The sequence below is a fragment of the Aureobasidium pullulans genome (assembly GCF_000721785.1).
Source record: "Aureobasidium pullulans EXF-150 unplaced genomic scaffold scaffold_5, whole genome shotgun sequence".
Classification (NCBI taxonomy): Eukaryota; Fungi; Ascomycota; class Dothideomycetes; order Dothideales; family Saccotheciaceae; genus Aureobasidium; species Aureobasidium pullulans.
The window spans coordinates 1,182,131-1,207,825 of NW_021941025.1; the positions used below are offsets into that span (position 1 = coordinate 1,182,131).

The 25,695-nt window shown below is 50.9% G+C and overlaps 9 protein-coding genes across 9 annotated transcripts; 4 read left to right on the forward strand and 5 right to left on the reverse strand.

The window, feature by feature from the left end:
- Positions 1–543: 543 nt before the first annotated feature.
- On the forward strand, positions 544–6,468 carry M438DRAFT_269067 (uncharacterized protein; the record flags this gene model as incomplete). Its single annotated transcript, XM_029900305.1, has 2 exons — positions 544–4,600; positions 4,652–6,468. 2 exons carry the CDS (start codon positions 544–546, stop codon positions 6,466–6,468), a joined length of 5,874 nt encoding a protein of 1,957 aa, XP_029762866.1.
- A 926-nt stretch (positions 6,469–7,394) lies between these two features.
- M438DRAFT_373212 (uncharacterized protein) lies at positions 7,395–8,249 on the forward strand (the record flags this gene model as incomplete). Its single annotated transcript, XM_029908402.1, has 1 exon — positions 7,395–8,249. The coding sequence occupies one exon, from the start codon at positions 7,395–7,397 to the stop codon at positions 8,247–8,249; it is 855 nt and encodes a 284-aa protein (XP_029762867.1).
- Positions 8,250–9,056: 807 nt separating this feature from the next.
- On the reverse strand, positions 9,057–11,630 carry M438DRAFT_315408 (heat shock protein 70). Its single transcript, XM_029902652.1, has 4 exons — positions 11,536–11,630; positions 11,439–11,478; positions 9,497–11,380; positions 9,057–9,437 (listed from the first exon to the last, which is right to left on the reverse strand). Exons 1-4 carry the CDS (start codon positions 11,538–11,540, stop codon positions 9,147–9,149), a joined length of 2,220 nt encoding a protein of 739 aa, XP_029762868.1. The 5' UTR covers positions 11,541–11,630; the 3' UTR covers positions 9,057–9,146.
- A 509-nt stretch (positions 11,631–12,139) lies between these two features.
- Positions 12,140–13,235, reverse strand: M438DRAFT_395860 (GCN5-related N-acetyltransferas-like protein). Its single transcript, XM_029909237.1, has 2 exons — positions 12,800–13,235; positions 12,140–12,699 (listed from the first exon to the last, which is right to left on the reverse strand). The coding sequence occupies exons 1-2, from the start codon at positions 12,837–12,839 to the stop codon at positions 12,188–12,190; spliced, it is 552 nt and encodes a 183-aa protein (XP_029762869.1). The 5' UTR covers positions 12,840–13,235; the 3' UTR covers positions 12,140–12,187.
- A 524-nt stretch (positions 13,236–13,759) lies between these two features.
- Positions 13,760–14,760, reverse strand: M438DRAFT_315412 (uncharacterized protein; the record flags this gene model as incomplete). Its single annotated transcript, XM_029902653.1, has 1 exon — positions 13,760–14,760. The coding sequence occupies exon 1, from the start codon at positions 14,696–14,698 to the stop codon at positions 13,760–13,762; it is 939 nt and encodes a 312-aa protein (XP_029762870.1). The 5' UTR covers positions 14,699–14,760.
- A 62-nt stretch (positions 14,761–14,822) lies between these two features.
- M438DRAFT_293406 (alpha-L RNA-binding motif-containing protein) lies at positions 14,823–16,605 on the forward strand. The gene is made up of 3 exons (XM_029901816.1): positions 14,823–14,916; positions 14,966–15,424; positions 15,474–16,605. Exons 1-3 carry the CDS (start codon positions 14,884–14,886, stop codon positions 16,296–16,298), a joined length of 1,317 nt encoding a protein of 438 aa, XP_029762871.1. The 5' UTR covers positions 14,823–14,883; the 3' UTR covers positions 16,299–16,605.
- A 137-nt stretch (positions 16,606–16,742) lies between these two features.
- Positions 16,743–19,643, forward strand: M438DRAFT_293407 (uncharacterized protein). Its single transcript, XM_029901817.1, has 2 exons — positions 16,743–17,041; positions 17,095–19,643. The coding sequence occupies exons 1-2, from the start codon at positions 16,832–16,834 to the stop codon at positions 19,465–19,467; spliced, it is 2,583 nt and encodes an 860-aa protein (XP_029762872.1). The 5' UTR covers positions 16,743–16,831; the 3' UTR covers positions 19,468–19,643.
- An 850-nt stretch (positions 19,644–20,493) lies between these two features.
- Positions 20,494–22,264, reverse strand: M438DRAFT_363842 (tannase and feruloyl esterase). The gene is made up of 2 exons (XM_029907679.1): positions 21,068–22,264; positions 20,494–21,013 (listed from the first exon to the last, which is right to left on the reverse strand). The coding sequence occupies exons 1-2, from the start codon at positions 22,003–22,005 to the stop codon at positions 20,566–20,568; spliced, it is 1,386 nt and encodes a 461-aa protein (XP_029762873.1). The 5' UTR covers positions 22,006–22,264; the 3' UTR covers positions 20,494–20,565.
- A 658-nt stretch (positions 22,265–22,922) lies between these two features.
- Positions 22,923–25,663, reverse strand: M438DRAFT_363843 (putative beta-glucosidase D; the record flags this gene model as incomplete). Its single annotated transcript, XM_029907680.1, has 4 exons — positions 22,923–23,402; positions 23,451–24,745; positions 24,795–25,086; positions 25,136–25,663. The coding sequence occupies 4 exons, from the start codon at positions 25,661–25,663 to the stop codon at positions 23,109–23,111; spliced, it is 2,409 nt and encodes an 802-aa protein (XP_029762874.1). The 3' UTR covers positions 22,923–23,108.
- Positions 25,664–25,695: the final 32 nt, after the last annotated feature.

Below are 25,695 nucleotides of genomic sequence, written 5' to 3' on the forward strand. Positions count from 1 at the left end.
CTAGAAGCAGAAATTCACTTGGGAAGGCGCAAGGAAATGAGATGGTACCTTCGGACTATGTAGCCGGCACCATCAGCAGAACCTCCGAGCGGCGCATACACGCATCTGCAGCAACTCAACAATCCAGCAACCTTCCAACAAGATGTAAAACTACAGAATAGATGGTCCCGCTCCCCATAACGAGTCATAACGAGTCTCTAAAAGTATACATGAGCAGATGATTCTCTCTTACTGCTTCGAGTGACCTATTCATAGTCGGGCTTGGCACCGTCTCATTGCCCGACTAGTCATTGGCGTCGACCCCCCAGATAGTTGGTGTATTACATTGAGAGCTGTCCCCTTCTACCAAGTCGAAAGACAAATAATTTCCCGACGACCTTTCGTGTTGGCTAGATTTGCCAATCACATGTCGTGTTGCTGCATATCTAATTGAAAAAAGCAGGCATGGCAGATACTGAGGCTCCTGCTCCTCAACACACGGAGCCTGATGCCGCTCCTGCTCTCAATGACGGCCAAGTAGTCGACATGGAATCGAGCCAGGAAATGCAGGATGTACCGCTAGACACCGCTCCCGAGTCGCGGGAAGATACCCCTCCTACCCTTACATACGAACCCTCAGAACCCACGCCGCAACATGATGAGGCAGACATCGAGACCTCATATCCGGAAGCCCAGGCACCAACACAACTCCCAAAGCCTCTCGAGCAACCAGAGCAACCTGCTGTTCCTACCATCTCCTCCCCCCTACCAGAGGTGGCTTCTACGCCACAATCAGAAGAACCTCCTCAACAAGCCATCGATCCCCGTCTCATCCAACCTAGCCGCCAGCGCACCGACTCGCAGTCCACCACCGCTACCTCGCGATCCACTACTCGCTCGTCTATGGTCTTTGTCGTCAGCGCTCTAGAAACAATCGCCGCATCCAAGGATGCTCGGAAGAGGAAGCCATTGGCAGATGCTGCTCAACGTGCTTTGTCCACAATCAAGAGTCAGGGAGACCCAACTCAGACCGATCCTGAGATCCTCTTTGCGCCACTACAATTGGCTACCGAGGCAAACACGGTCGCCATAGTCACCACTGCCTTGGACTGTATTGGCAAGCTCATCAGCTACTCCTACTTCTCCGTGCCTGCAGACACCAACCAGGAAAACCAGCAGCCTGTACCGCTGATTGAGCGCGCCATTGATACGATATGTGACTGCTTCCAAGGTGAAGCCACCCCGGCCGAGGTGCAAATGCAGATCATCAAGTCATTGTTGGCTGCTATCCTCAATGACAAGATTGTGGTACATGGTGCTGGTCTGCTCAAGAGTGTTCGTCAGACATACAACATCTTCCTTTTGTCCAAAAACAGCTCGAACCAACAGATTGCCCAAGGCACATTGACACAAATGGTCGGAACTGTCTTTGAACGAGTAAAGACTAGGATCGCTGGACGCGCTGCCAGGGCTGATTCTTCGAAGTCCTCGATGCTTAACGAAAATGGCGACAATGTGGAGTCATTGTCAGACATTCCGGATAACGAGCTACCACGTACTTCGACTGATGTGCAAGAAGAGGAGGATGAAGATGTGGATACAACCAGGATGACTTTGCAGACATTCGAGACCAAGAAGAGTTTCGACGATGCTCGGATAGGCGACAATGCGCCCACTATGGTTACTCGTCTCAAGAAATCAAGAATGCCTCCTCGAACAGCATCTGGAAACGATGGTGTTCCTGCCATTACTGTCCAGCCTGACGGTTCCGACATTACCGAGGAGGACGAGGAAGACGAGATCTTCATCAAAGACGCCTTCCTTGTATTCCGCGCAATGTGCAAGCTCAGCACAAAAACTCTCCGTGTCGAAGAAACTGTTGATCTCAGATCTCAAGGCATGCGTTCCAAGCTGCTGTCCCTTCACATTATCCAAACAATCATCTTCAACCACCATGCCGTCTTCAGTTCGCCTTTCGCAACCATTCGCAGCAGCTCCAACAATGACCCCACGAGCTTCACGCAGGCTATCAAGCAATATCTCTGTTTGAGTTTGAGTCGCAACGGCGCAAGTTCAGTCAACAAAGTATTCGAGATTAGTTGCGAGATCTTCTGGCTCATGATCCGCTATTTGCGTGTGACACTCAAAAGAGAGATTGAAGTTTTCCTCAAGGAGGTTTACCTCGCGATTTTAGACAAGAGGACTGCGCCTGCATTCCAAAAGCAGTGCATCATCACAATCTTGACTAGATTGGCTTCAGATCCCAGAGCACTAGTTGAGATCTACCTTAACTATGACTGTGATCGAGCAGCACTTGACAACTTCTATCAACGCATCATCGAGCATCTCTCCAGAATTGCCAGCTCGCCTGTGCAGGTCACGGCGCAGCAGGAACTGCTCTACATCGAACAGCAGTCAAAACATGGCAATGCTATGTCAGAGTGGCTAGCCCAAAGCACTTTGCCGCCGTCGCTGTCCACTTCCACAATCGCCAGTGCCCCGGAAGCTAATCAAGACATACCAGCCGAGTACATTATGAAACAGCACTCGCTCGAATGTCTGGTCGAAACTTTGCGTTCTATGGTCAATTGGTCTCAGCAGGGTCTTAACGACGTTGCTGCGTCGCTCTCGAATCCTGAATCACGCAATTCAGTTGAAGATTTAAGAGACTCGATAGATGCTCGTGAGAACGGCGTCTCCCAGTCCCCTGTAGTGCCGAGTATGGAGATTGCTGTTCCTGGCACTCCGATAGCAGACGATGATCCCGCCGAACTCGAACGAGTGAAGCAACACAAGACTGCACTGAACAATGCCATCAAGCAATTCAACTTCAAGCCCAAGAAGGGAGTCAAAGTCTTGATCGCTGGTGGTTTCATTGCCTCGGACTCGCCTCAAGATATCGCTCAATTCCTTATTACCAACGAAAGGCTAGACAAAAAGGCTCTGGGCGAATACCTCGGAGAAGGCGAACCAGAAAACATTGCCATCATGCATGCTTTCGTGGACAGCATGAATTTCACCAAGACGCGATTCGTGGATGCTCTACGAACCTTCCTACAAAGCTTCCGTCTGCCTGGAGAGGCGCAAAAGATTGATCGTCTTATGCTTAAGTTTGCCGAAAGATATACTGGAGGCAACCCCAATGCGTTCGCGAACGCTGATACTGCCTATGTGCTGGCTTACTCGGTTGTTATGCTCAACACCGATCAGCACAGTGCTCAAGTCAAAGTTCGTATGACTCCTGAGGACTTCATCAAGAATAACCGTGGCATCAACGACGGCCAAAGTCTGCCAGATGATTACCTCAAGAGCATTTTCGAGGAGATTGCTCAAAACGAGATCGTCCTCGACACAGAGCGCGAAAAGGCTGCCAATCTAGGTATGTTGCCACAGGGCACTGGCAGCTTGGCCGCGAATATTGGCCAAGCTGTTGCCAACTTTGGGCGTGATTTACAAAGAGAGGCCTACGCTCAAGCTTCGGATCAAATGGCTACGAAGACAGAGCAGCTGTTCAAGAACCTTATGAAATCTCAACGTCGCGGAGCTGTCAGATCTCCCATGGTCAAATTTATCCCTGCATCGTCGTTCAAACACGTCGGTCCCATGTTCGAGGTCACCTGGATGTCTTTCTTGACAGCACTTTCTGGTGGTACACAGGAGACGAACAACATTGAAAGGGTCAGGCTTTGCATGGAGGGTCAGAAGTTGGCCATCCGAATCTGCTGTTTGTTCGATCTCACAGATCCTCGACAGGCCTTTATCGCTTCCCTGGCTCGTTTCACAAACCTCTACAACCTCAGTGAGATGAAAGCCAAGAACATTGAAGCGCTCAAGGCCGTCCTAGACGTTGCACAAAACGAGGGCAACCTGCTCAAGGACTCGTGGAGAGACATCCTCACGTGTATCAGTCAACTTGACAGATTCCAGCTCATCTCTACAGGTGTGAATGAAGGCGACGTGCCTGATATGCTGAGATCTCACTCTTCCGCGACCAACCCTAATCGCAAGTCCCTTGGCGTCCCTCCCCGTAATCGCAATAGAAACTCTGTTAGCGGTATAGTCTATCAGCCCGACATTGCGGAAGAGAGCAGATCGGCAGATATGGTTCGTAGCGTTGACCGTATCTTCACCAACACCGCCAACCTCTCGGGAGATGCTATCGTTCATTTTGTCAAGGCTCTCGCCCAAGTCAGTTGGCAAGAGATCCAGTCATCTGGTAACAGCGAGTCTCCCCGAACCTACAGTCTGCAGAAGCTCGTTGAGGTCAGTGGCTACAACATGACTCGTGTACGTTTCGAATGGACAAGCATCTGGCAAGTATTGGGTGAACACTTCATCCAAGTCGGCTGCCACAACAACACCAACGTCGTCTACTTTGCTCTTAATTCGCTGAGACAGTTGTCGATGCGCTTCATGGAAATTGAAGAACTGCCAGGTTTCAAATTCCAGAAGGACTTTTTGAAGCCTTTCGAGCATATCCTTAGCAATGCTACACAAGTCCCGGTCAAGGATATGGTCTTGCGCTGTCTAATCCAAATGATACAGGCCAGGGGTGACAATATCCGCTCTGGTTGGAAAACGATGTTCGGCGTCTTCACCGTCGCTGCTCGTGAGCCTTATGGTAAGTTACTACTTTTTTTTGGTATCATCAATATTGTCTAACGTCCACCAGAATCTATTGTCAATCTTGCCTATGACAACGTCACACAGGTCTACAATGATCGTTTTGCCGTGGTCATCACTCAAGGTGCCTTTGCCGACCTCATCGTCTGCTTGACCGAGTTCTCCAAGAACCACAAGTTCCAAAAGAAGTCACTTCAAGCCATCGAGATGCTGAAGTCTTCAGTCGGAAAGATGCTTCGCACACCAGAGTGCCCGCTCAGCGTCAAAGCCAGTACTGTCAAAGATGCCCCCACCGCCGAGGGCATGCCTAAGCAGCCTACCAGACAGACTCAAGAGGAGCAGTTCTGGTTCCCTGTTCTGTTCGCCTTCCACGATGTGTTGATGACCGGTGATGATCTTGAGGTCCGATCTAGGGCACTCAACTATCTCTTCGAGACCTTGACGCGCTATGGTGGTGACTTCCCTCGCGAGTTCTGGGACACATTGTGGCGCCAACTACTCTACCCCATTTTCATGGTTCTCAAGTCCAAGTCGGAAATGTCGAAGGCTCTGAATCACGAAGAGCTTTCGGTATGGCTGTCAACGACCATGATCCAAGCACTCCGCAACATGATCAGTCTCTTTACGCATTTCTTCGATTCTCTTGAGTATATGCTCGACAGGTTCTTGGACCTATTGGCACTTTGCATTTGTCAAGAAAACGACACTTTGGCTAGGATTGGCAGCAACTGCTTGCAACAACTGATTCTCCAGAACGTCCACAAATTCACACCAGAACATTGGGAGAAGATTGTTGGGGCCTTTGTCGACTTATTTGCACGGACTGAAGCCACAGCTCTCTTCTCTGCAGCGACATCATCATCTTACAGAAAAGACTCAAGTGCATCCAATGGCTCCAAGGCTATTCCAGCCTCATTGGACGGTCTCTCTATGACTGAGTCCTCGTCAGCGGATCCAGCATCTGTACCTTCCGAGAGCCCGCTGAACCTCAATGGAGACGAGGCCTCACCTGGCGAAGACACGCCTCGACGACCTCGTGGCAACACCACGGCTACTACTCGAAGCCTGTCTCCTTCCAAGCAGGCGCAAATCGGGGATGACAACGAGCTTGAGTCATTCAATAACACGTCGCAAACACCTAACGCGCCTGTTGTTGTCACCGCTGCTCGTCGCCGCTTTTTCAACCAGATCATCACCAAGTGTGTCTTGCAGTTGTTGATGATTGACACAGTCAGTGAGTTGTTCTCTAACGACTCGGTCTACGCCGCCATACCATCACATCTGCTGTTGCGTTTGATGTCACTGCTTAAGAAGTCCTACCACTTCGCCAAGCGTTTCAACGAAGACCGCGACCTGCGCACGAAGTTGTTCAGAGAAGGCTTTATGCGTCAGCCACCAAACCTACTCAAGCAGGAGTCGGGCTCGGCCTCTGTCTATGTTAGTATCCTTCTGCGTATGTTCTCGGACGAAGGCGAGGAGCGCAAGGCCTCTCGGGCCGAGACAGAACAGGCACTTATTCCTCTTTGCGCCGACATTGTCAACTCATACATTGAGCTTGATGAAGACACTCAACAACGCAACATTATCACATGGCGACCTGTTGTGGTTGACGTCCTTGAAGGCTACACCGGCTTCCAAACTGAAGACTTCGAACGCCATGCCACCACTTTTGCGCCTCTTGCTGTCGGTCTGATGAACCGCGAAATGGGTCCTGAGCTTCAGCGAGCGGTACAGGGGCTATGGGCTCGTGTCACCGAGATCAAGTTTGGAGTCAAGACGTTTGCTCATAGTAGAGCGTCAGGCCTCGCAAGTCCCTCAAGGCCATCAATGTTCAGCGGGCGTCGTTCGAGCAGAGGCAGTCGTTAAAGTGAAGGTTTGGTTAAGAAGCGTTGGGACTTGTAGGATATGTAAAATGGTGTTATGGAGTAGAAAGGTGGCATTCTGTCGAGATACCGCATTATCGACAAACACTTAGAAGAACCAAAAGTAGAGTGGTGTACCAAGAATCTTTGCATCTCAGGTCATTTTTCGACCAAGTACGATTCCAATTCAGTGAAGACAGCGATGCAGTAAGTAACACGCGCATGTCAGAGGTTTGAGATTGTTCCACACGCAGGTGCAACTTCTCTCAAGCACGCTCCGACAAATTCGGTATTTCAAAGATCAAAGCTTCACTTGCATATCAAGAGGAAGGAAAGAGCGTTGGTAGCCAGGCTCCAACACCTGCCTCACTCGCTTTTACGCAACGCGCACGAACGTCGGCCACACTTCTTGCACTCTCCACCTCTACCTCGTCGACATCACAAACTATCTCGGCTTGATACAGATCATCAAACAACCCATCAACAGCACTGAGATCATGGCTGGCCGTCGTTCGACTCGCAAAGCGCCCCCCGCTACATCCAAAGTACGTCGTCGCGTCTGTCTTGTCGATTACTTCATACTAAGAATGCGCAGAAGGTCAAAACTGTGTCAAGATCGGCCAAACCAGCAGCAAACAAGAAAGCCATCAAGAAGGCTAAGAAAGAGCCCTCACCCGAGCTGGGCGACTTTGACGATGGCGACTCAGATGACCAGGATCAATCAATCATCTATGAACTGAAGACCAAGAACGACCGTATGGTCCGCAAGATTCAGTGTACTATGGATAACGGCAATGTCGCAGTCGTAAGTATACTTACATGCAACATTGACCACTCTTCTGACAACCACAACAGCTCGACAAGAAGAAAACCTACAACCAGACAGTCGCGCTCACTTCAAAGAAGCCTTTCTCACTGGAGCCCGTTCTGATGAACGAAGGCCCCTACAAAGGCCGTTACGTTCTTGTGTTGCAACCAGAGCCTGCAGATAACGAGAAGTTCCCTTTCCTCGAGCTTCCCGCCGAGATTCGCAACATGATCTACTCTTATGTACTCGAACGACCTGGCTGCTCTATCTATATCCAAGGCAAGCATACTGGAATCATCGACACTCGTTGGCGCAAGGAAGGTGGACAATGGTTACAACGATCAGAGATCTCCTACAGCACCAGCTTGATGCGCGTCAACAAGCAGATCAACGTCGAGTCGACGCCCTACCTTTTCAGTCGTCACAAGTTCGAGTTTCCTGACACCACGATGATGTACCGATTCCTGGAGTACATCGGACCGGAGCGAGTCAAGTCACTGGTTTCGGTCTGCGTCGGCACGCAGTATCAAACTACCGCGAAGAAAGCATTCAAACTGCTGGGCCCCGCGATCTCTCTGACGAAGCTCGAGCTCGCAGAAAACTACTACCGAGGACACTATTACTCGCACATGCCCAGTTGGCATATTCGGATGCTGCCCTTCATTCAAGCTTTGTGCCTCGCAGGCAGAAGCCGTGAGGATGCGATCGGTATTGTCTCCATCACGGGTGCGATCAGAGGGTCGTGCTCGACACACGGCTACTTCCATCCCGGCTCGGTGGACGAATGCGACAGGGCAAAGAAGGCCTACGATGAGTTCTACAAGACTATGCGAGAGACTTTGGGCTTGGCCTTGAATGAGGCTGAAGCAAAGAAGAAGGCAATCAAGAAGGGCACTCCTGCCAAGACCAGATCTGGACGCAAGACCAAGGCAGTCGACTACGCTGATGACGACAGCGACAGTGATTACGAGGCTTAAGTGAACGTGCGTGAGGGTGGTCGGGCTGAGATGGCATGGAGCGCTAATCACAATATATTCATGCCCTCACGCATGACACGAAATGCAGAGGTTGCTCGACGGAGATGAGCACAGATACATGCATACCAGATATAGCTTACAATTGCTGAAAGACGACATCGAGATAACAAATAGCTTTTCACAAATTCACATAATATAACACTGCCAGTCATCTGTTCATAACATACCTGTCATCATCGACTCGAGGATCAGAAAACACATCGTGCATTGCCATCGTTATCTACAACGTCTTGTCCGAGGATGAGATGTCTGACCAGGCTTTCGTGATGGTTGATAGCGAAGGCGTGGAGATTGGTTTCGTCCCTTGATTTGTGTATCTTCGTGGCTGTACACGAGGTCTTCTTGGAAGCTAGTAAGTCCGAGTATGAGCTCTCACATGTGGACATCGGCGTGAGAACGATATTGTGCACTCAGACAGGTGCATCTTTGGACTTGCACTTTCCAGAAGAGGGCGGTCGAAGAGGAGGCACTTTAGAGTTCGCTTTGACGATGATCAAGCCTTCTCATATGCTAAATGATTCTCCCGTACGGGGGAACACGTACTGTAGAACAGCGACATATATGTTCATGAATTAAACTTTGTCTTTTGTTATTTCTATCATTCTTTCAAGACTACCAAAAAAGAACAAGAGAAAACAGAAAACAAGAAAAACCAAGGCACGCCTTAATAAAGAAAACCATCCCATTCATTCTTCATCAAAAATGCAACAAGTAAAAGAGTAAAATGGTCTAATGATTTTGTGTTTTGTGTTTGTGTTTCTGATGGAAGATTTTGTCATGTCTTCTTCCCCTTCTTTTCTCGGAGAGTTAACGGCTTGCTAGTCCAACACCAGCACTCTATGCATCTTGCATCTCGGCGTCCTTCTTCTCCTGCTCCTCACGCTGAGCGGCCATCTTGGCTGCTGCGGCGGCGGCGGCGGCCTGCTCTTGCTGGGCCTGCTTGATGGCTTCTTGCTCGGCGCGCTTCTTCTCGGCGGCTTCTTCTTGGGCCTTGAGGGCGGCTTGGCGCTCCTCTTCGAACTTGTCGAGGTAGCGTTGGGCGATGGGGCCGCCGATGGCGCGGATCTCGTCGATCTTGGATTGGTAGACGGCCTTGGTGGCGTCCTCGCCCTCGTCGTAGAGCCAGTCCTGTGGGAAATGGAATCAGTATTGGGTGCATTTACGAGGAGGAATGAATTGTAGCTTACCTCGCTGGTCTCGAGCTTCTCCTTGAGCTTGGTCTTCTCCTCCTCGCTTGAGAAGTCGGCGTACTCCTCGTCAATCTTTGCGCGCATTTCGTAGATGTAAGCCTCAAGCTCGTTCTTCTTGTCCTCGGTGTCGGCGACAAGCTTGTCCTCCATGATCATGGAGTGCTCCTTCTCGGAAAGGTTGGCAATGGCTTGCACGTCGAGAGAGGCGGTGCCAGAGGACAGGGGAAGGTCACCCTTCTTGACCTGCTTCTTGACCTTGCGGGTCTTGGGCTCCTTGTCAGTGTCCATGGCCTGTGTTTCTATGTCAGCACTGGCCGTAATCTTGGGTCGCTTGCTTTCTCTCTCGTGATCGAGTTCGGATTGCGAAGGCTCTTGTTGTTCAAAACTCACATCTTCGCCCTCGATGGGCTCCTCAACCTCCATATCCTCGACGTAGTATCCAGACTCGACGTTCAGGATGCCGTTCAGGTTCAATCTAGCCTTGAGCTTGCAGATCATAAAGTCATCCTTCTCGTCGGCCTTGACACCCTTGACGCTGAATCTGCCGATCCAGGGGTTCATCTTGCCGGGGAGAGTCTCGGGCTTAGCGTACTTGGCCTCAAGGTCGAAGGCCTGCTTTCTGTAGAAAGTAAGGATCTTGGTTGAGGGCATGACGTTGCCGCGGTTGAAAACGGTGAGCGAGGTGTCCTCGTCGGGGATCTCGGCGCTCTTCTCCCAGGTGAATTCGATGGGGTAGTTGCAGATATCGTGGATGGAGAAGTCGCGGACACGGAAAACGGGGGAGAGAATGGCGCAGGCAAAGGCGGAACCACGGGCGATGGCCTCGTCGGCGTTGAGGGTGAATGAGAGCTGCTTGCCGAAGAAGTCCTGGATGGCGGACTTGAGGGCAGGGACACGGGTGCAACCACCGACAAGCTCGATGGTGTCAATGTCCTCAGTCTTCAACTTGGCCTCAGCGAGAGCCTGCTCAAGAGGAGCAGTGCAGCGCTCGAGAAGAGGCTTCATGATCTCCTCAAGCTCCTCTCTCTTGAGGAAGCCACGGACATCGACATCGTTCATCAACGACTCAATGTTGATGGGGGCACCGGCGTTGGCGGACAGAACCTTCTTCAGCTTCTCGCAAGCGGCAACAACACGGAGCTTGGCCTTGGGGTTCTCGTTGATATCAACCTTGAACTTCTCCTTGAACTCAGCAGCGAAGTGGTCAACAATGGCCTTGTCGAAGTTACGGCCACCGAAGTGACGGTCGTAGGCAGTGGAGATGACCTTAAGCTCTCCCTTGCGGAACTCGACAATGGAGCAGGTGTAGTTGCTGTGGCCAATGTCGACAAAGGCGACTCTCTTGGGCTTCTCCTCAGGACCGGGAAGGTCGGTCTTGGTGATACCCCAGCCGAGGGCAGTGGCGGTGGTCTCGTTGATCAAACGCAGAATCTTGAGGCCAGAAATCTCGGCAGCATCGATGATGGCTCTTCTTTGAGCATCGGTGTACCAGGCAGGGACGGCGATAACCATGTCGTTGACGGGAAGCTTGAGCTCGGCGGAAGCGGTCTGCTTGGCCCTTGTGAGGAACATGGCGGTCAACTGGGTGGCAGTGAACTGCTCCTTCTTGCCCTGGTATGAAACCTCGGCACCGACCTGGCCATCAACGTCGACCAGCTTGCACGAGACGTGTTCTTGCTCAATGGCGACATCGGGGTCCTTCAGCGATCGGCCAGCGAGACGGGTAAGGGATCCGACGGTGTTCTTGAGGTTGGACACTTCCTGTGTCTTTGCGGTCTCACCGAGGTAGCGAGACTTGGGACCGAAACCGACCAGCGCGGGTGTTGCGCGGTTGGAAACTTCGTTTGTGATAACATCGACACCGCGGTTTCTGGCGACAGCCTGTTGCGCGAGTGGTCAGTGAATGCTTCAGAGTAACTTGAGAGAAGTGTAGACTTACAATCACGGCATTTTGAGTACCGAAGTCGAGACCGACGACACTGGGCGCAAAAGGTCAGTTGTTTCCCTGCAGATATGTGGCGGGCGTCTAAACTCACGACATGATGTGTGGTCTTAGTGATGTGTGATAAAACGTAAACTTTTGAAGATGGAAACGAGAGTCGTCTATACGGCGACAGGGGGTATCTCAATCAAAGAAAAGGCGCTTGAAAAGTCTGGAGACAAGGTGGGATAGAGGGGCTCTCTCTGTAGCGCTGCGTCGTTGGGACCCAAAACACGATTTTTTAGCAACGTGAACCAAGCCTAGTGGAACCTCCGAGAACATTCCGCACGGTTCAATCGGTGTGACGTCGATCTTGACCATGTCCTTTGTTGCCCATGTGACCCTGATCAAAACCGTCTCCATCGACAACATCATCAATCGACGATACTATGCAGGCATGTCGTGGATATAGCAACTTGTGTGTTTGAACAGAGCGTTGGTGCATTTTCTTTCTGAGTCTTGATACTATAAAGCCTCTCTTCCAAAATCCGAGTTCGGGTCACAATTGTCCTAGAGCTTGCCGTGTCTCACTTGCATACCACAGTTCATCCTTTGCTACATTTTCAACGCAGGCTCCATATAATGAAATATAACAATGTACACTGTGTTCAGGCCAATTTTGAACTCCTGCTAGGTCGATAGGGATTCTTATATACAACTCTAAGCTTCTAGTACTGACTATTGAACACCGTCCAAGACGCGATCTCTCATTTACCATCAACCTGGACGTTGGCTGCCTTCTCAGCAGAACCAGCCAACTTGTCTAAGGCTTCGCCATCCGCTCTTAGTGTAACCCAGTCTTCCATCTGCTCGGCCCCTAGTCTCTTGTAGAACTCCAACGAAGGCTTGTTCCACTTCAAGCAGCACCACTCGAGTCTCTTGCCTCCAATTCTCTTGACCTCTTTCGCCAGTGCTCCAAGAAGCAGCTTGCCATATCCTTTATTGCGGTGTTCAGGGCGTATGAATAAATCTTCAAGGTATATGCCGGGTGCTGCCCACCATGTTGAATAGTTGTTGAAATACAGTCCCATACCGGCGACTTCATTGCTGGGTGTGCGGATCAAAAGGACTTTGGCGTATCCGGATCCGGATGGCGGTTGGCCTTGAGCAGGGGCAAAGCAGAGTGTCGAGGCTAGAGACTCTTCGGTTGCATGGCAGGATGAGAGGGCCTTTTCGTAGTCGGCGAGTTCGCGGATGAGGCTTAGGATGTGTGGTACATCTGGAGCATGTTAGCAAATCGCCATTCAACCGATATATCGACCGAGATGCAGAGTGTATGCTATACACTCTCGGAACATGGCTTGTATCCTTTAACGTACCTTCGCGGGTTGCATGGCTAATGGTTGGGTGGCCAGACATGATTAGGGCTTTGTGACGGGCGTCTCGGATGCCACAACGGAAGTCTGACAATCGTGCAGAATACGTGTGAACAGGTAGATACAGAGCAACAATGCAGGTCAATTGATGTGTGTATTGGGAGCACGAGAAGACGCCCTTTCAATGACATGTAGATATAAATATTGACCAACTCCCCAGATTTCTTGGCAGTGACGATCGAGGCCTCCAGCTCAAAGTCCAGCTCAGACTTCCATTCCTCTGCAGCTGATATGAATCAAAGTCATTCAAGACCTCAGAATTTTGCTTTTTGGCAACGTGCATCGGCACACACTCTTACATTCATGTGCAGAAGAATCAAATGCAAGCTCGATCGAGTTTGTTTAATCCGCAAAACTGCAAATATTGCATGTAGAGGACCACACCTCTAAGATGACTAGTCAGCAACTGTTGCAAGGAAGTCAAGCAAAGATGTTTGAGTTGGGAGAAGTGGTCGGAAAGCCAATGAATCAGGTTGTCAGAGATGTATGAATCGTCAAGGTTGTTCAGACAATGTAGATAAGTATTCGAAGATCTGTTCATCATGCAATGGCGTTTCCAGGAAAGAATTAAAGAGATCAGAACTTACGATTGGCGGGCGCGGTTGTCGGAAGAAGTGGCAACGACGGAAGCAGAGTCGTCGATTCAGTGAGCCAGACGTCCTTGATTGCGGAGCCACAAACCCAGCGGACAGAGTGGTACTTGGCCTCCTCGTCGACAACATGGCAACCGTCGTCGTGGCGTTCGAGCTAGTGAACGAGCAAGCCGTGGTGATGGCACATCATATCGGTGAAGGCGACAAGAGCACAGTGCTGTGAGACTGACGTGCTTGATAAGCAGCAGAAGTTCGTGATGCTGCGAGCTGACCATATCTCTGGTGTGATGAATAGCAGGCACAAGACGAATCACTTCTTGGTCAGAATAGTTTCGTCAGTGGCATGCAAGACTTTTTCTTGATCCAAGACGTCGCAACCCCACTCAACCAACCATTTCTGAGCCTGTGCATCCCACGACATTAATGGGCATTGTGCAAAGACAGAAGCCCAGCACCTCTTCATGAAACGAGCTGTGAACTTATGACTACCTTGGATGGGGTTGGATGAGTTCTTGAGGATAACTTCAGGCGAGTTGTGTGGAACGAGTCCGAGGGCAACTTCAAGCGGCGAAGGTAGACTGGCTGTTGAAGCAGCCATAACGCGCCGAGTAGTCACACCGCGGAATTTGATTTTGCCTAGCGCAAGATTTCTCAGGCGATTCCACTCAGCATGAGGCAATGGTACAACAGTACGCTCGAGCACCTCAGAATACCAGTCACGAAAGATCTTTGCAAGGCGCTTCTTAGGCAAGGACCTTTCCCAACTGTTCTTTTTCGGGATGTCCAAGGACCATGAACGAAGCAGAGGACGAACAACGTTAGGAGGAGTGGCCAGCTTTTGCGACTGCAGCAAAGCAACGTGTTGAGGAGTGAGCTGAGGTGGCTCGTGGGGGTTCATGTCGGTACCAGCCAGAGGTTTATACTGCAGGTCGCGTAATAGCTCATGTCGTCTCTTGCCAATACGGGCATAAGTCAGATGAAGAAGCTTGATCAAGGGCTTAAAATCTCCATGATTAGCTCTGCTTAGCTCGGATAGAGCCTTCCTTGCATCGCCGAGCTGTATGTGTCTCCTCTGCAGCAAGATGTCGTCAGGTTTGTGTCCGGGCGTGTAGTCTCGAAAGCGGGCGACGGCGTGAGTGGCTACGTAGACGCGGGCTTGTTCATCGGGAAGGTATGTAGCCTCACGCAGGATTGCGCGAAGCAGGTGTCTGGCTTCATTGCATTGTGCAGGGGTGAAGAGCGGCGGCATTGGATGTCTTCTGTTCTTCTGCCATGGTGAATATTGGTGCAAGTCTGCGGGCGGAAGTCGCCAAAAGCCTCGACCCGGTGGACAGAAGTCTTCGCCGAAACTTGTGCATTGCATGATGGACGAATTTCGAGCCAGACATCGCCGTCGCCCAATTGCTTTATACTAGCTTTGCGCCCACCCTCGCCATGCGTAAGAGGTTTCACGGTCTAAAGAAGCCCGTATGTTCCTCTCGCATTCCACCCTCGCTGCGCCACTGACAATGCGCAGAAAGTCCGAGCCGACTGGTCAAAATGGACCTTGTATAACATCTCGCGCCTCACAACTCCCTTCGCGAACAACAAGACTTTCTTCCAGCAGAAATGGCTAGCAAAGTCTCTGACCCGTGCCTACCACGGTGAACAAATCCGTGAAGGCAAATGGACTCGCATGTTTGACCGTCGCCTTCCCGCCGTTGTCCCCATGGATTACAAACTTCTGGCCCGTACAGATGGTTCCGAGCAGGCTGCAGGCCGTGGTTCTGGTCTTGATCTCAGAAGAAAAAGGGACGATGATCGAGCTGGACCTGGTCGAGACAAGGACCCTCAAAGGACGCCCTACATGCACATGACATATTTCCCGACTGAGCGCAGACTGGATACTGCTGTATGGCGTGCTCTGTTCGCCAGCAGTGCTCGCCAAGCAAGACAATTCGTTGTTCACGGCTTTGTCAAGGTCAACGGAAAGAAGGTGCGTGTGCTGTTTGAGCCTTAGCTATACTGCAAGCTAACATATGTAGATGCAACACCCCGGCTACCTTCTTAATCCCGGCGACATGTTCTCAGTTGAACCAGAGCGCGTCCTTTATGCCACTGGCGCACGCAAGCACAACAAGAACACCCCAGACTCATTGCAAGGCCGCGAGGAGGCCGATGAAATCGAACAGATTGTGGATGATGATGCTGAGGATCTTCTCGACGAGTCTGCGACCAAGAACGGCGACGAAGCCTCGAAGGCATCTGCAAGCTCCACAAAGACAATTCCCTCTCCCGACGAGGACCCAAAGGCCGCTCTCAAGTCATTACTCGCCCGCGCACAAGACATCACCAAAGAGAGCAAGGAGGGCTTGTCTGGCAAGCGCAAGCAGGATCTACGCGCATTCGCCAAGTCGGTCAAGCAGACCATGTCTCGCCTGCGACCTTCTGGGATTGCTAAGACTGGTACCGAGACAATCGACACATTGGAGGAGACGTTGAACGCCATTGCCGCCAAGGTGCCTGCTGAAGGAGCCCCAGTAGAGGCAGCTCTGCCCGATCAAAAACAGCCCGTCAAGAGAGAAGACGCATTCCGTGCCCGCAAGGATGCCGAGCTACTGCATGCCGCCCTTGCGCGTGCCAACGAGAACCCTATCGATGCATCAAAGCCATATGCTACACCGTGGAGACCGCGTGAGTTCATGAGTGCATTTGCATTCATCCCGCGGTACCTGGAAGTCAACCAGAAGATCTGCAGCGCCGTCTACCTCCGCCACCCGGTTGCTAGACCAGGATTGGCAGAGGTGCCTACACCATTTGCCAACGAGACAATGGCTCTTGCATTCAACTGGTACCTCCGCAGACGTTGAACGAATTGCATGTGGTGGAGTGTTTCGGCTTGTACATGTTCAAAAACAATTGGGGCGGCGTTATATGCACATGTTTGTACTATAGTAAACGGAATGGGAAAGAACCCACAATGTGAACAGGCAATTGGCCTATATTTCTCAAATGCAGTGGGTTCTCTAACGTGCTGTCTCATGAAGTTAGTGATGCCCCTGAAAATCTGCAACGGATCGAGCGATACGAAAGACAAGTGCACCCCAGAGACGGGATACAGTTTTGATAGTTGTGTTCAAGCATGAGCGGGCAAGGGATCCGTAGCCAATAGCAAGCATCAGGTCTAAAAGGTCTCCACTCGAAACGCTTGGACCATCAATCCCACAGGTTCGACGCGACGAACACGTCTTTCGCGTATCTCATCCGGCCGAGCTGCACTTTCGACATGAGTGGTGAGCCTTTTTTGGTTTGATCCTCTACACTCGCATTTTACCCTCAATCTGCCCAGTAACGGCCTCATTCTACTCGCCGTCACAGCCTATACAGGCATTTCACACCCAAAATGGCGCACCACACGAACCGAACTCCGCAAGACCAAGGCCATTACTCGATGCCCTATGGCTCTCAGACTGCCCAGTATGCCGTCGCTCAATCACCAGGCATGGCCCAGACATTCAAAGCCTTACAAGATGCTGGCTACGGCCAAGGTGCTTCAGCGCCTGCTCCTCAGCAGAACATGCGTCCTACATTCGAAAAGCCCACCATATATACCGTACGCACCTCAAACCCCGCTTATCGTGCACAAGAAGCTAAAAGTGAAGGCAGGCTGTATACTCGGGTGTCCAAGTATATGAAATGGAAGTGAACAACATTGCTTGCATGCGACGACGCTCCGACGGCTGGCTCAACGCCACTCAAATCCTCAAGGTTGCCGGTGTCGACAAGGGTAAACGCACAAAAGTTCTGGAAAAGGAAATTCTACCTGGCGAGCACGAAAAGGTCCAAGGAGGCTACGGCAAATATCAAGGCACATGGATCAACTACCGCAGAGGTCGCGAGTTCTGCCGTCAGTACGGTGTTGAAGATCTGCTGCTTCCCCTCCTAGAACACGACCTTGATGGCTCCGGCACCGGTCAGACTACAGAGACTCCAACCAAGGAACAAGCAATGGCTGCCAACAGAAAGAGATTCTACGCCGCTGGTGTGCAAGATAGGAATGGCCCGACTGCATCGAACACCTTCTTCCAGAACATTTCCCCCATGTCATCCGTTGCTCTCGCTGCATTGAACAAGGCTGCCCGTTTGAACTCGCCAGCCCGCCCGAGTCACATGAGACGTTCTTCACAGCAACAACAGACCAGCATGATGGCCGATGTGAGCTACCACAACAACCAAGTCCCCGACTCTGGCTACAACACTCAGAACCCTGCATGGAGACAAGCTCCGGGTGGTCAGGAACCTCCCCGGAAGCGTATGAGACCGAACGACGACATTCCCGTAGACGCTTCGATCATGTCCCTGGACCCTACAGAGCCTGGAGAATCTTTCCTACAGAGCACCCAGCAATACCTCGAAGAAAATGTCAATGGCTCAGACGAGCCTGTTACCCTCCCACCGTTACCGGCACCAACGGGTATTGAGGATGATAACAAGCGCCAGTTGCTCCTTGAGCTTTTCGCCGAGTCGTCAAGGCAAGATTTCGCTTCACACCCAGCACTGCTCTCACTATCACCAGAGGACCTGGATATACCTCTAGACACATCTGCGAATACCGCTTTACATTGGGCCGCAACCCTTTCAAGAGTGCCACTACTACGACTGCTGATCCAAAAGGGAGCTAACATCTTCCGGGGAAACGCTGCAGGACAGAGTGCTCTCATTTCGGCTGTGCTAGTGAACAATTGCTGTGAGCATTCTTCTTTCCCGGATGTTCTGGAGCTGCTCAGTCCTTTGATCGAAGTGAGAGATGCACAAGCCCGTACCATTCTCCATCACATTGCTGTGTCGTGCGGTATAAAAGGCCGAGCACCCAGCAGCAAGTACTATCTTGAAGCATTGCTAGAGTTCTTGGTCCGTAGTGTTTCCAAGCCCGCCCCGGTCGAGAATGGCTCAGCAACCCCTGGACAGGCAATAAAAGAAAGAATGAATTTGATGCGCTTCCTCACACATATAGTCAATGCGCGAGACAAGGCAGGCAACACCGCTCTGAATCTTGCCGCCAGGATTGGCAACAGGGGCATCATTCAGCAGCTCCTTGAAGTCAAGGCCGACCCCACAATCCCCAACCATAAGGGTGTCACAGCCCGTGACTTTGGTGTGGGTGCTGAAGACGAGAATGGGCAGGCCGTAGGATTTAACAACCCGTCAAACATTGACCCGATTTTCTCACAAGCACAAGCACCAAACCGTCCGCCGTCACAGAACACAACTACGGAAGGCGCCACCGAAAAAGAAGCGACGCCTGTCTCGAATACAAACATCATCGAAGACCAGAACCAGGATGTCATCTCTTCACTCACCAGCATGCTCACAGCAAACCTCGCTCAACACAAACAACTACTCGTCGAAAAGACGACACAGATCGACAAGCTCAACGCACAAATCCAAGAGTTGTCCGCGGTAGCAAAGACGGAAAGCGATCAATTAGCAACCCTCCAACGCCGCGCCAAATCCCGCAGCGAAGGCCAATCTAAAATTGCAAACCTGAAGCGCATACTCGAAGAACGCCATCGTAACGGCCGAAAAGTGACAAAGACGACCACAGCAGTAGGAGACGCAGATGCTTCTGTATCTTCGGTGCTCGCCATTGTCGACGAACTGCCCTCAAACATTTCAGACCCAGCACAAGTGGCTCAACAGCTATCGCCTTCTCTTCAACAACAGATTCTCAGCAACACACCTTCGATTGCTGAACTACGCACTCTGAAGAAGGTTTACGAGACGAACAATGACCGTCTACATCAAAAATCTACACAGCTCAAATCACGCTCTACGCAGCTTGAGCATCTGTATCGTAAAGTCGTCTCTTTATGTACAGGCGTCGCAGAGGAGAAGGTTGAAGATCAGCTGGGTGCGCTTCTGGCTGCTGTGGAGTCCGAAAAGGGCGCACTGGGCAGAGAAGAAGCGGGTAGAGTCAGGGAGTTTTTGATCAAAGTCGAAGGCGTCGGTGGTGGTAGCGAGGTTGCCGCTGGTGTATAAATGGGCAGGCGCAGAATATGGGTGCATAGCGTGGGTTTCAGTTAGGCGCGGTGTAGGAGCAAAGGTTCACAATTACAGATACACAAGGGATTGTATCATTTGCTTTGATTTCTCTACTCTTTTGTGTGTATGCTTTTCTGGTTGCTGTGATCAAGTCTTAGACGCTGAAACGATGCATAATCTTCTTCGCGAAAAGAGCACATTTGCTGGAAGTTGAGGTGAAAGTTGAGCTATGGGCTGGGCTCTCAACTGTCGGCAACGGCAGCTGTCGTCGACCGAGAGACGCAATTAACTGCCAACTACAGGCTCTCTGCAACAATCAACACAAATCGTGACTTCCTTCGCTTGTCGAACCGTGTTCTTCACCCCGTCTTGTCATTTGTTCTTTCCTCTCATAGGTTCTCGACCAACGCTTTTCTGATTCTGTCCTTAGGTAGCACTATCTTCAAATCACATGAGCATCTCACTTCTTCGCTCTCTCCTCTTACTTTTCTTGCATACAGTACTCTATCTTTAGCTCTTCTGCAGTTCTCCTTGACTCGCATCTTACATGTGCGAATCTGGGCGATCAATTTGTTCGAAACGGATGGTTTGTGATTCGGCTTGGGAGGCTATTGGTACGTATGCAGGGTTTTGAATACGCAGATTGCGTGCGGCAGGGTTTAGCGAGTTGTGATGATTCGAATGGAAGACGATGTGGTTGATAAACTGATGTGTAGCTGAGGGGACGATGTGATGGTCCTTCTTGAGTATGCGAGCTGTCACGTTGAGGGCTGTAAACATGCATGATGTTTTTGTAGCAGAGATGGACCGATTTCAGCACTTTTGGTAGACGTGATTGTGAGCTGGGATGGCGTTGTGCATCTCTATAGCCAAATGATCATTGAATGTGATCATGAGAGAGAGCTTACATCTTTGAAATGTAAGCACGAAATGGACAGGCGACTGAGAAGAAGTGAAGTCTATCGATTGGTGAAAAGATTATGTATTATATAAAGGTGGAGCTTGGGGACTTTTCATGTCATCAATGAGCTTGAGCCGTCAGTCGATGCAATCTGTGTGTCCAAAGCTAGCGATCAGTTTTATCTGATCAAATGCTTAACAGAGTCTGGGAAGTGCACCAGGGCCGCACTCCTGCCAGTTGTTGATCTTCTCGCATGTCCAGCTGGTGGTGACGTTGGGATCGAGGCCGTTGCCCTTGTACGTAGTGCGGTAAGGGAATCTGCAGTGGCTGCGCTCGAAAGCGACACCCTGACTGGGGTCGTCGTTGTGGAATTTGGTTCCGGTGATGGTGTCAGGGGCGATACCCTTCTCGGTCCAATCCACCAGCTGCTGGACGGCACTGGATTTTCCGTTTCGTGCAGCTGCTATCTGTCCGAATTCCCAAGCACCCTCGCCACCCGAAGAGCAGTGTCCGTTACCAGAGATACGGTAGAAACGGAAGAAATCGTCCAATTGTTCGTCGCTGGCACCCATGGTTTTGGCGACGTGAAGGTAGTAGCGTTGAGAGTTCTCGCCGGCGATGTTAGGATCTGCCATACCGTGACTGATGTATAAGTTAGCATGATGCTTGAAAAAGATATCACTCGTATTTACTTACTACATCATCAACTTGCCGCCAGCTCTGCGGAAGGCACTGAGATCGCCGTTCCAACTCGAAATGTTTCCGTGCAAGACATCGGTCTCATCTGCTCTAGTAAAGGTCTCTTGACTCAGGCTGCGGGGGTCCCAGTTGCTGTCATTGTATACGGCATTGGAGATGAAGTTTGCGGCATTGCCGATGACTGAGCCGGTGAAGAGACCCTGCTGGGAAGCAACCAATTCGGCTCCGAGAGACAGAGAAGGGTAGAGCAAGTTTCCGTTCTGGTCGTAGAGTTCAGAGTAGACGTCGTTGACAGTTTGGACCTGAGTCTGGGTGAGACAGCGAGAGTCGGAGCTGGTGCCACATTGAAGAGCAGCAGCGTTGAACTCGCAGATTGTGGGATCCTCGAGAATGCCGTCTGCAACGCCATCCAGGGGCTCGTCACATTGAGCAAGGACTTCTTCGTGAACATAGACCCACTGATCCCTAGATAGAGCTCTAGCATCACTGCCGAACCCAGTGATCAACAGGAATCTAGAAGTCCAGTCCGAAAGGTGATTGAAGTCAGAGGCAGAAGATCCGGCCAAAATTCCGTCAAAATCGTCAGGGAACTCTTGAGCAGACTTGAGACCTTGACGACCACCAGTACTGCAACCAACATAGTAAGAGTAGCTTGCAGGCTGGCTGTAATACTGCTTGATGACTTGTTTTGCGGCAACGACCGAAATATGCCTGGAACGGTAGGAAAGATCGATTACGGCCTCATTGTTGTTCAGCAACTTCGAACCATCAGAAGTGGAGCTGTTGTGACCGCCATTGTCTCCTACTGTGGCGAAGTTTAAGCTAGAGTAGTATGCCATATCCTCATATTCGATGCAGCCGGCCAGACCGCCGTTGCGAGTACCCAAGAGTCGGCCGTTCCAGGGTGTGCTGCCGCTGGGAAGCCACACCTCCATGTAATTGTGTCAAGTAGGACTGGTGGCCACAGTCAAGACGACTCTGCACATATCGATCTCCGGGTAGGTCTGCTTGAAACAGGCATTTGACTGCTCGCCCTCAATGTTGATCGTTGAGCCTTTGGTGTAGTAAGAGCTGGACGCCGAGATTACATCGACATCCTTGAAGGTGAGAGAAGAAGCGAGGTCATCGCAAGTGATTGCAGCGGCAAGGCCAGAAGAGGCGGCCGCCAAAAAGAATGACTTTAACATATTGATGGAATACAAAGAGCGACAAAGAAGGGAGAAAAGAGATAAGAGGAAGGAAGGTCCAAGATCTGGCAGGAGCGACCTACTTTTGATGTTTACTTGCCCTCGTGTTCTGCTGTGCCTGTGCCGCGCCACTTCCCATGCAGTGGTGCAGTACGATCGTCTAAGTTGAGAAAAGATTCATGATCTACAGGCACGCCGGCTCCGGCTGCAGCATCCCGGGACGTGCTTGTGTTACAGAAAACGTGGATCTCGAAAGATTTGGTATCAGCGTTCGCACTCAGGCCGTTCAGAGCGCAGTGCAATCAGGCCAGATGGAGCCTAAGACTGTCGAAATTGGTATAGACCACCCATCATAGAACATTGGTCATAGATGGCCACAAGATGTTGCTCTGTGTTGCGCGATGTCTCCGTGATGCTGGCGACATGGATGGGCGGGAAGACGGAGCCGCAAATTGTGGATCTCCAGCCTTCTGAGATTGACCTAAGACTTGGTACAGAGTGACAGAGCTTTTCTATCCGACGTACGCCAAGCAGATTCTTGCTAGGCTGTTTGTCTGCACGAAAGGTCTTCCGTTATTGAGATTCAAAAGACTACGTGCGACCTTCATCGAGAGTCGATATATCTCCAAAAATTGATGCGAGCTTTCCTGGATATGAACTGCCTTCAGGTAGTGGGAATGGAGGGGAAGAACTTGAACATACAAATGTGCGCTAATTAAGTTTGACATTGCGTTCGGTAGAAACTCCGTCGGCGTTGTTTCTCGCTTCTTACCCAGCCAGAGGTTTAATCTCAACAGACCACCTTCTCCACCCTCTACAAATCTTCAGCAAGGAATCCAAGGATCTGAGATCTACATAGCCAGCGTACCCGTCTGTCGAATGTCTGTGGAAGAAGCGCCGACATAGATCTTGAAATCACCAGTCGGCAAAGCCCACTCTTGGGCAGTGACGTCCCAGAACGAGAGATCTCTGCGTCTGAGCTGGAACTTGACCTGGCTGTGTTCGTCTTTCTTGATCTCTACACGCTCGAAGCCGCGGAGAGCCTTGAGAGGTTGATCAGCCCCAGAGCCCTCTGGGTAGCCAATGTAGAGCTGTGGGACTTCGGCTCCGTCACGCGAACCGGTGTTCTGCACATTGACATCGACCTATGCTTGTCAGTATACTTTTCAAGGGCTTGTATTAGTAAGACTTACCTCTGCAACGACGTCGTACAAGTCTGCACGGCCGCCAACTTCAAGACGTCCCTTGGCGTGGTATGACAGGTTGGACATGAGCTTGGTCGTCTTGATGTCACTGTAGCCGAAGGAAGTGTACGACAAGCCGTGACCGAAAGCATAACGAGCGGTGGTGTTGCTGTGTTCAAAGTACTTGTAGTCGATGTAGTTGCCCTCGGTGTAGTTGCAGTTGTAGGTGTAGCAAATCTCTACATTGTAGTCCGACTCGTTCTTTGCGATAGTGTGGATAAGTCTACCTGAGGGATTAACATCGCCGTAGAGAACGTCGGTGATTGAGTTGCCACTCTCTTGACCAAGAGGACCAGAGTATAGCACAGCAGTAACGTTTTCGTTCTCAATCCATTGGTCAACAAGGCGGATACCAGTGGAAGTAATGAAGACGATGGTGTTATTGCAGTTGGCAGCCACGGTGTTAACCATGGTGTCCTGATCCTCGTTGTACAACTCAGTTCGATCGGCACCTTCGCCTGATAGAGCATTAATGAAGACGAGGCATACGTCACTGGCGGCCGCATATCCCGCATAAGAAGCATCGACAGCAGTCTCTGAGGAAGATAGAGTAACCAGAGTGTTGCCCGAGCTGCTCGTACTGTATGTGTCGTTTAAGATCCACTTGACATTGGTATGTTCCTTCGATGCTCTGAGCGTCAGAGCTGCTTCAGGAGTGATGAGATAGGGTAGCGAAGATTGAGCGGAGCCAGAATCACTAGCAAGATGGCCTTGGTATGTTGGCCCAGAGCCCTGAACAGTGAATTGCAGGTTGGGCCCTCCCATGACAGGTCCGGCGTTGGCACCGAAGAGTGTCATTCTTCTAGGCTTGTTCAGAGGAAGAGCGCCATCGTTCTTAAGAAGAACAATTGACTTCGCTCCGTTCTCACGAATGATGTTGGCGTGGTCGGACATGGTATCGACGTAGTCATCGTAGTCTGCCTTGGAAGGCTGTTCTCCGTTGTCCAGATTGGCTCTGTAGTAGCCAATAACATTGCGGATAACCATATCATTCAGACGGGCTTCTGAAAGAGAGCCGTTGCTCAAGAATGCTTCGATAGTTGATGTAGACCAGGTACTGCTTGAACCGTAGTCAAGGCCTCCTGTGGCTGACCCAAGAGCCGTTTTTTGACCGTTCTGGTCCGGCCAAACCATCCCAGGGAAGCCAAGATCAGTTTTGAGCATGCCCATAAGGAGTGAGCTATCTTCACAAGCTGCAGTGTTGTTGACTTCGGTCATTGCGCACATGACTGCACCAGTGCCAGCTGTATATACGTCAGTAAGAAGTTTTCCTTGTGCTTGACGATCACATACCCTTGATGATGTCGTACCAAGGCCAGAGGTATGTCTCTCTAAACGTCTTGTCGTCTATATTGGATGAGTAAGGGGCACTCTCGGTCGAAGATTGGGTAGTGGATGAATTGTCTGCTCTTGCTCTGAGAGTCATTCCTGACGGAGCAGAGCCTGACGGGGCAGAGCCAGATGTTGAAGCGCCCATAGTGCTGTTGCCTGAACTGGTGGGGCCACCGCCCATGCCGCCTCCCATACCACCACCACCGCTCATGGAAGAAGTACGATTAGTCTCTTGCTCGTACAGGATGAAATGCTGACAAGCGGTTAGTGACTTGGACGGAGTCAGAACAAGATATACTCACTTTTCCACCTGCGATGACACCACCTGCCTGGTAGGCTTTTGCACTGATGCCACCGAGAATACCGTTAAAATAGGCGTCTGGTCCAAACGATTCACCATTACGGCCACCCCAAGCTGATCTGCCCATGGGGTTTGATACAGGCCCAGCCAACATTTGCAAGCCCTTCTGGTAAAACTCGGTAGCGACAGCTTTGCCTTGTTTGTAGATAGCGTCTTTGTCCCAAGTCATAGCCAAGGCACATGTCATCGAGAAGGCGCTCTCGTAGTAGAAGTTCTGCGCTCCTTGTGGACCATCCGAAATCCCGAGAGCTGTCCAATTTGCAGAGGTGTTGGTCAGAGATCCAGCTCCGATGATGGTGATTTTCTCTTCGGTAGTAAGCTGTGAGACAAAGTTTTGAGCTTTGTCGAAGGCACTCTGCCAATCTCCAAGAGAGACGAGTCCATCGGTGATAAGGCCGTCTTTGGTAGTGTTGGAGACAGAGGCTGCACAAAGGGTTGCAGCGCCTAGGACGGCTAAACTGGTTTTCATGGTGGTAGAATAAGAAAAAGAAGTAGATGCAA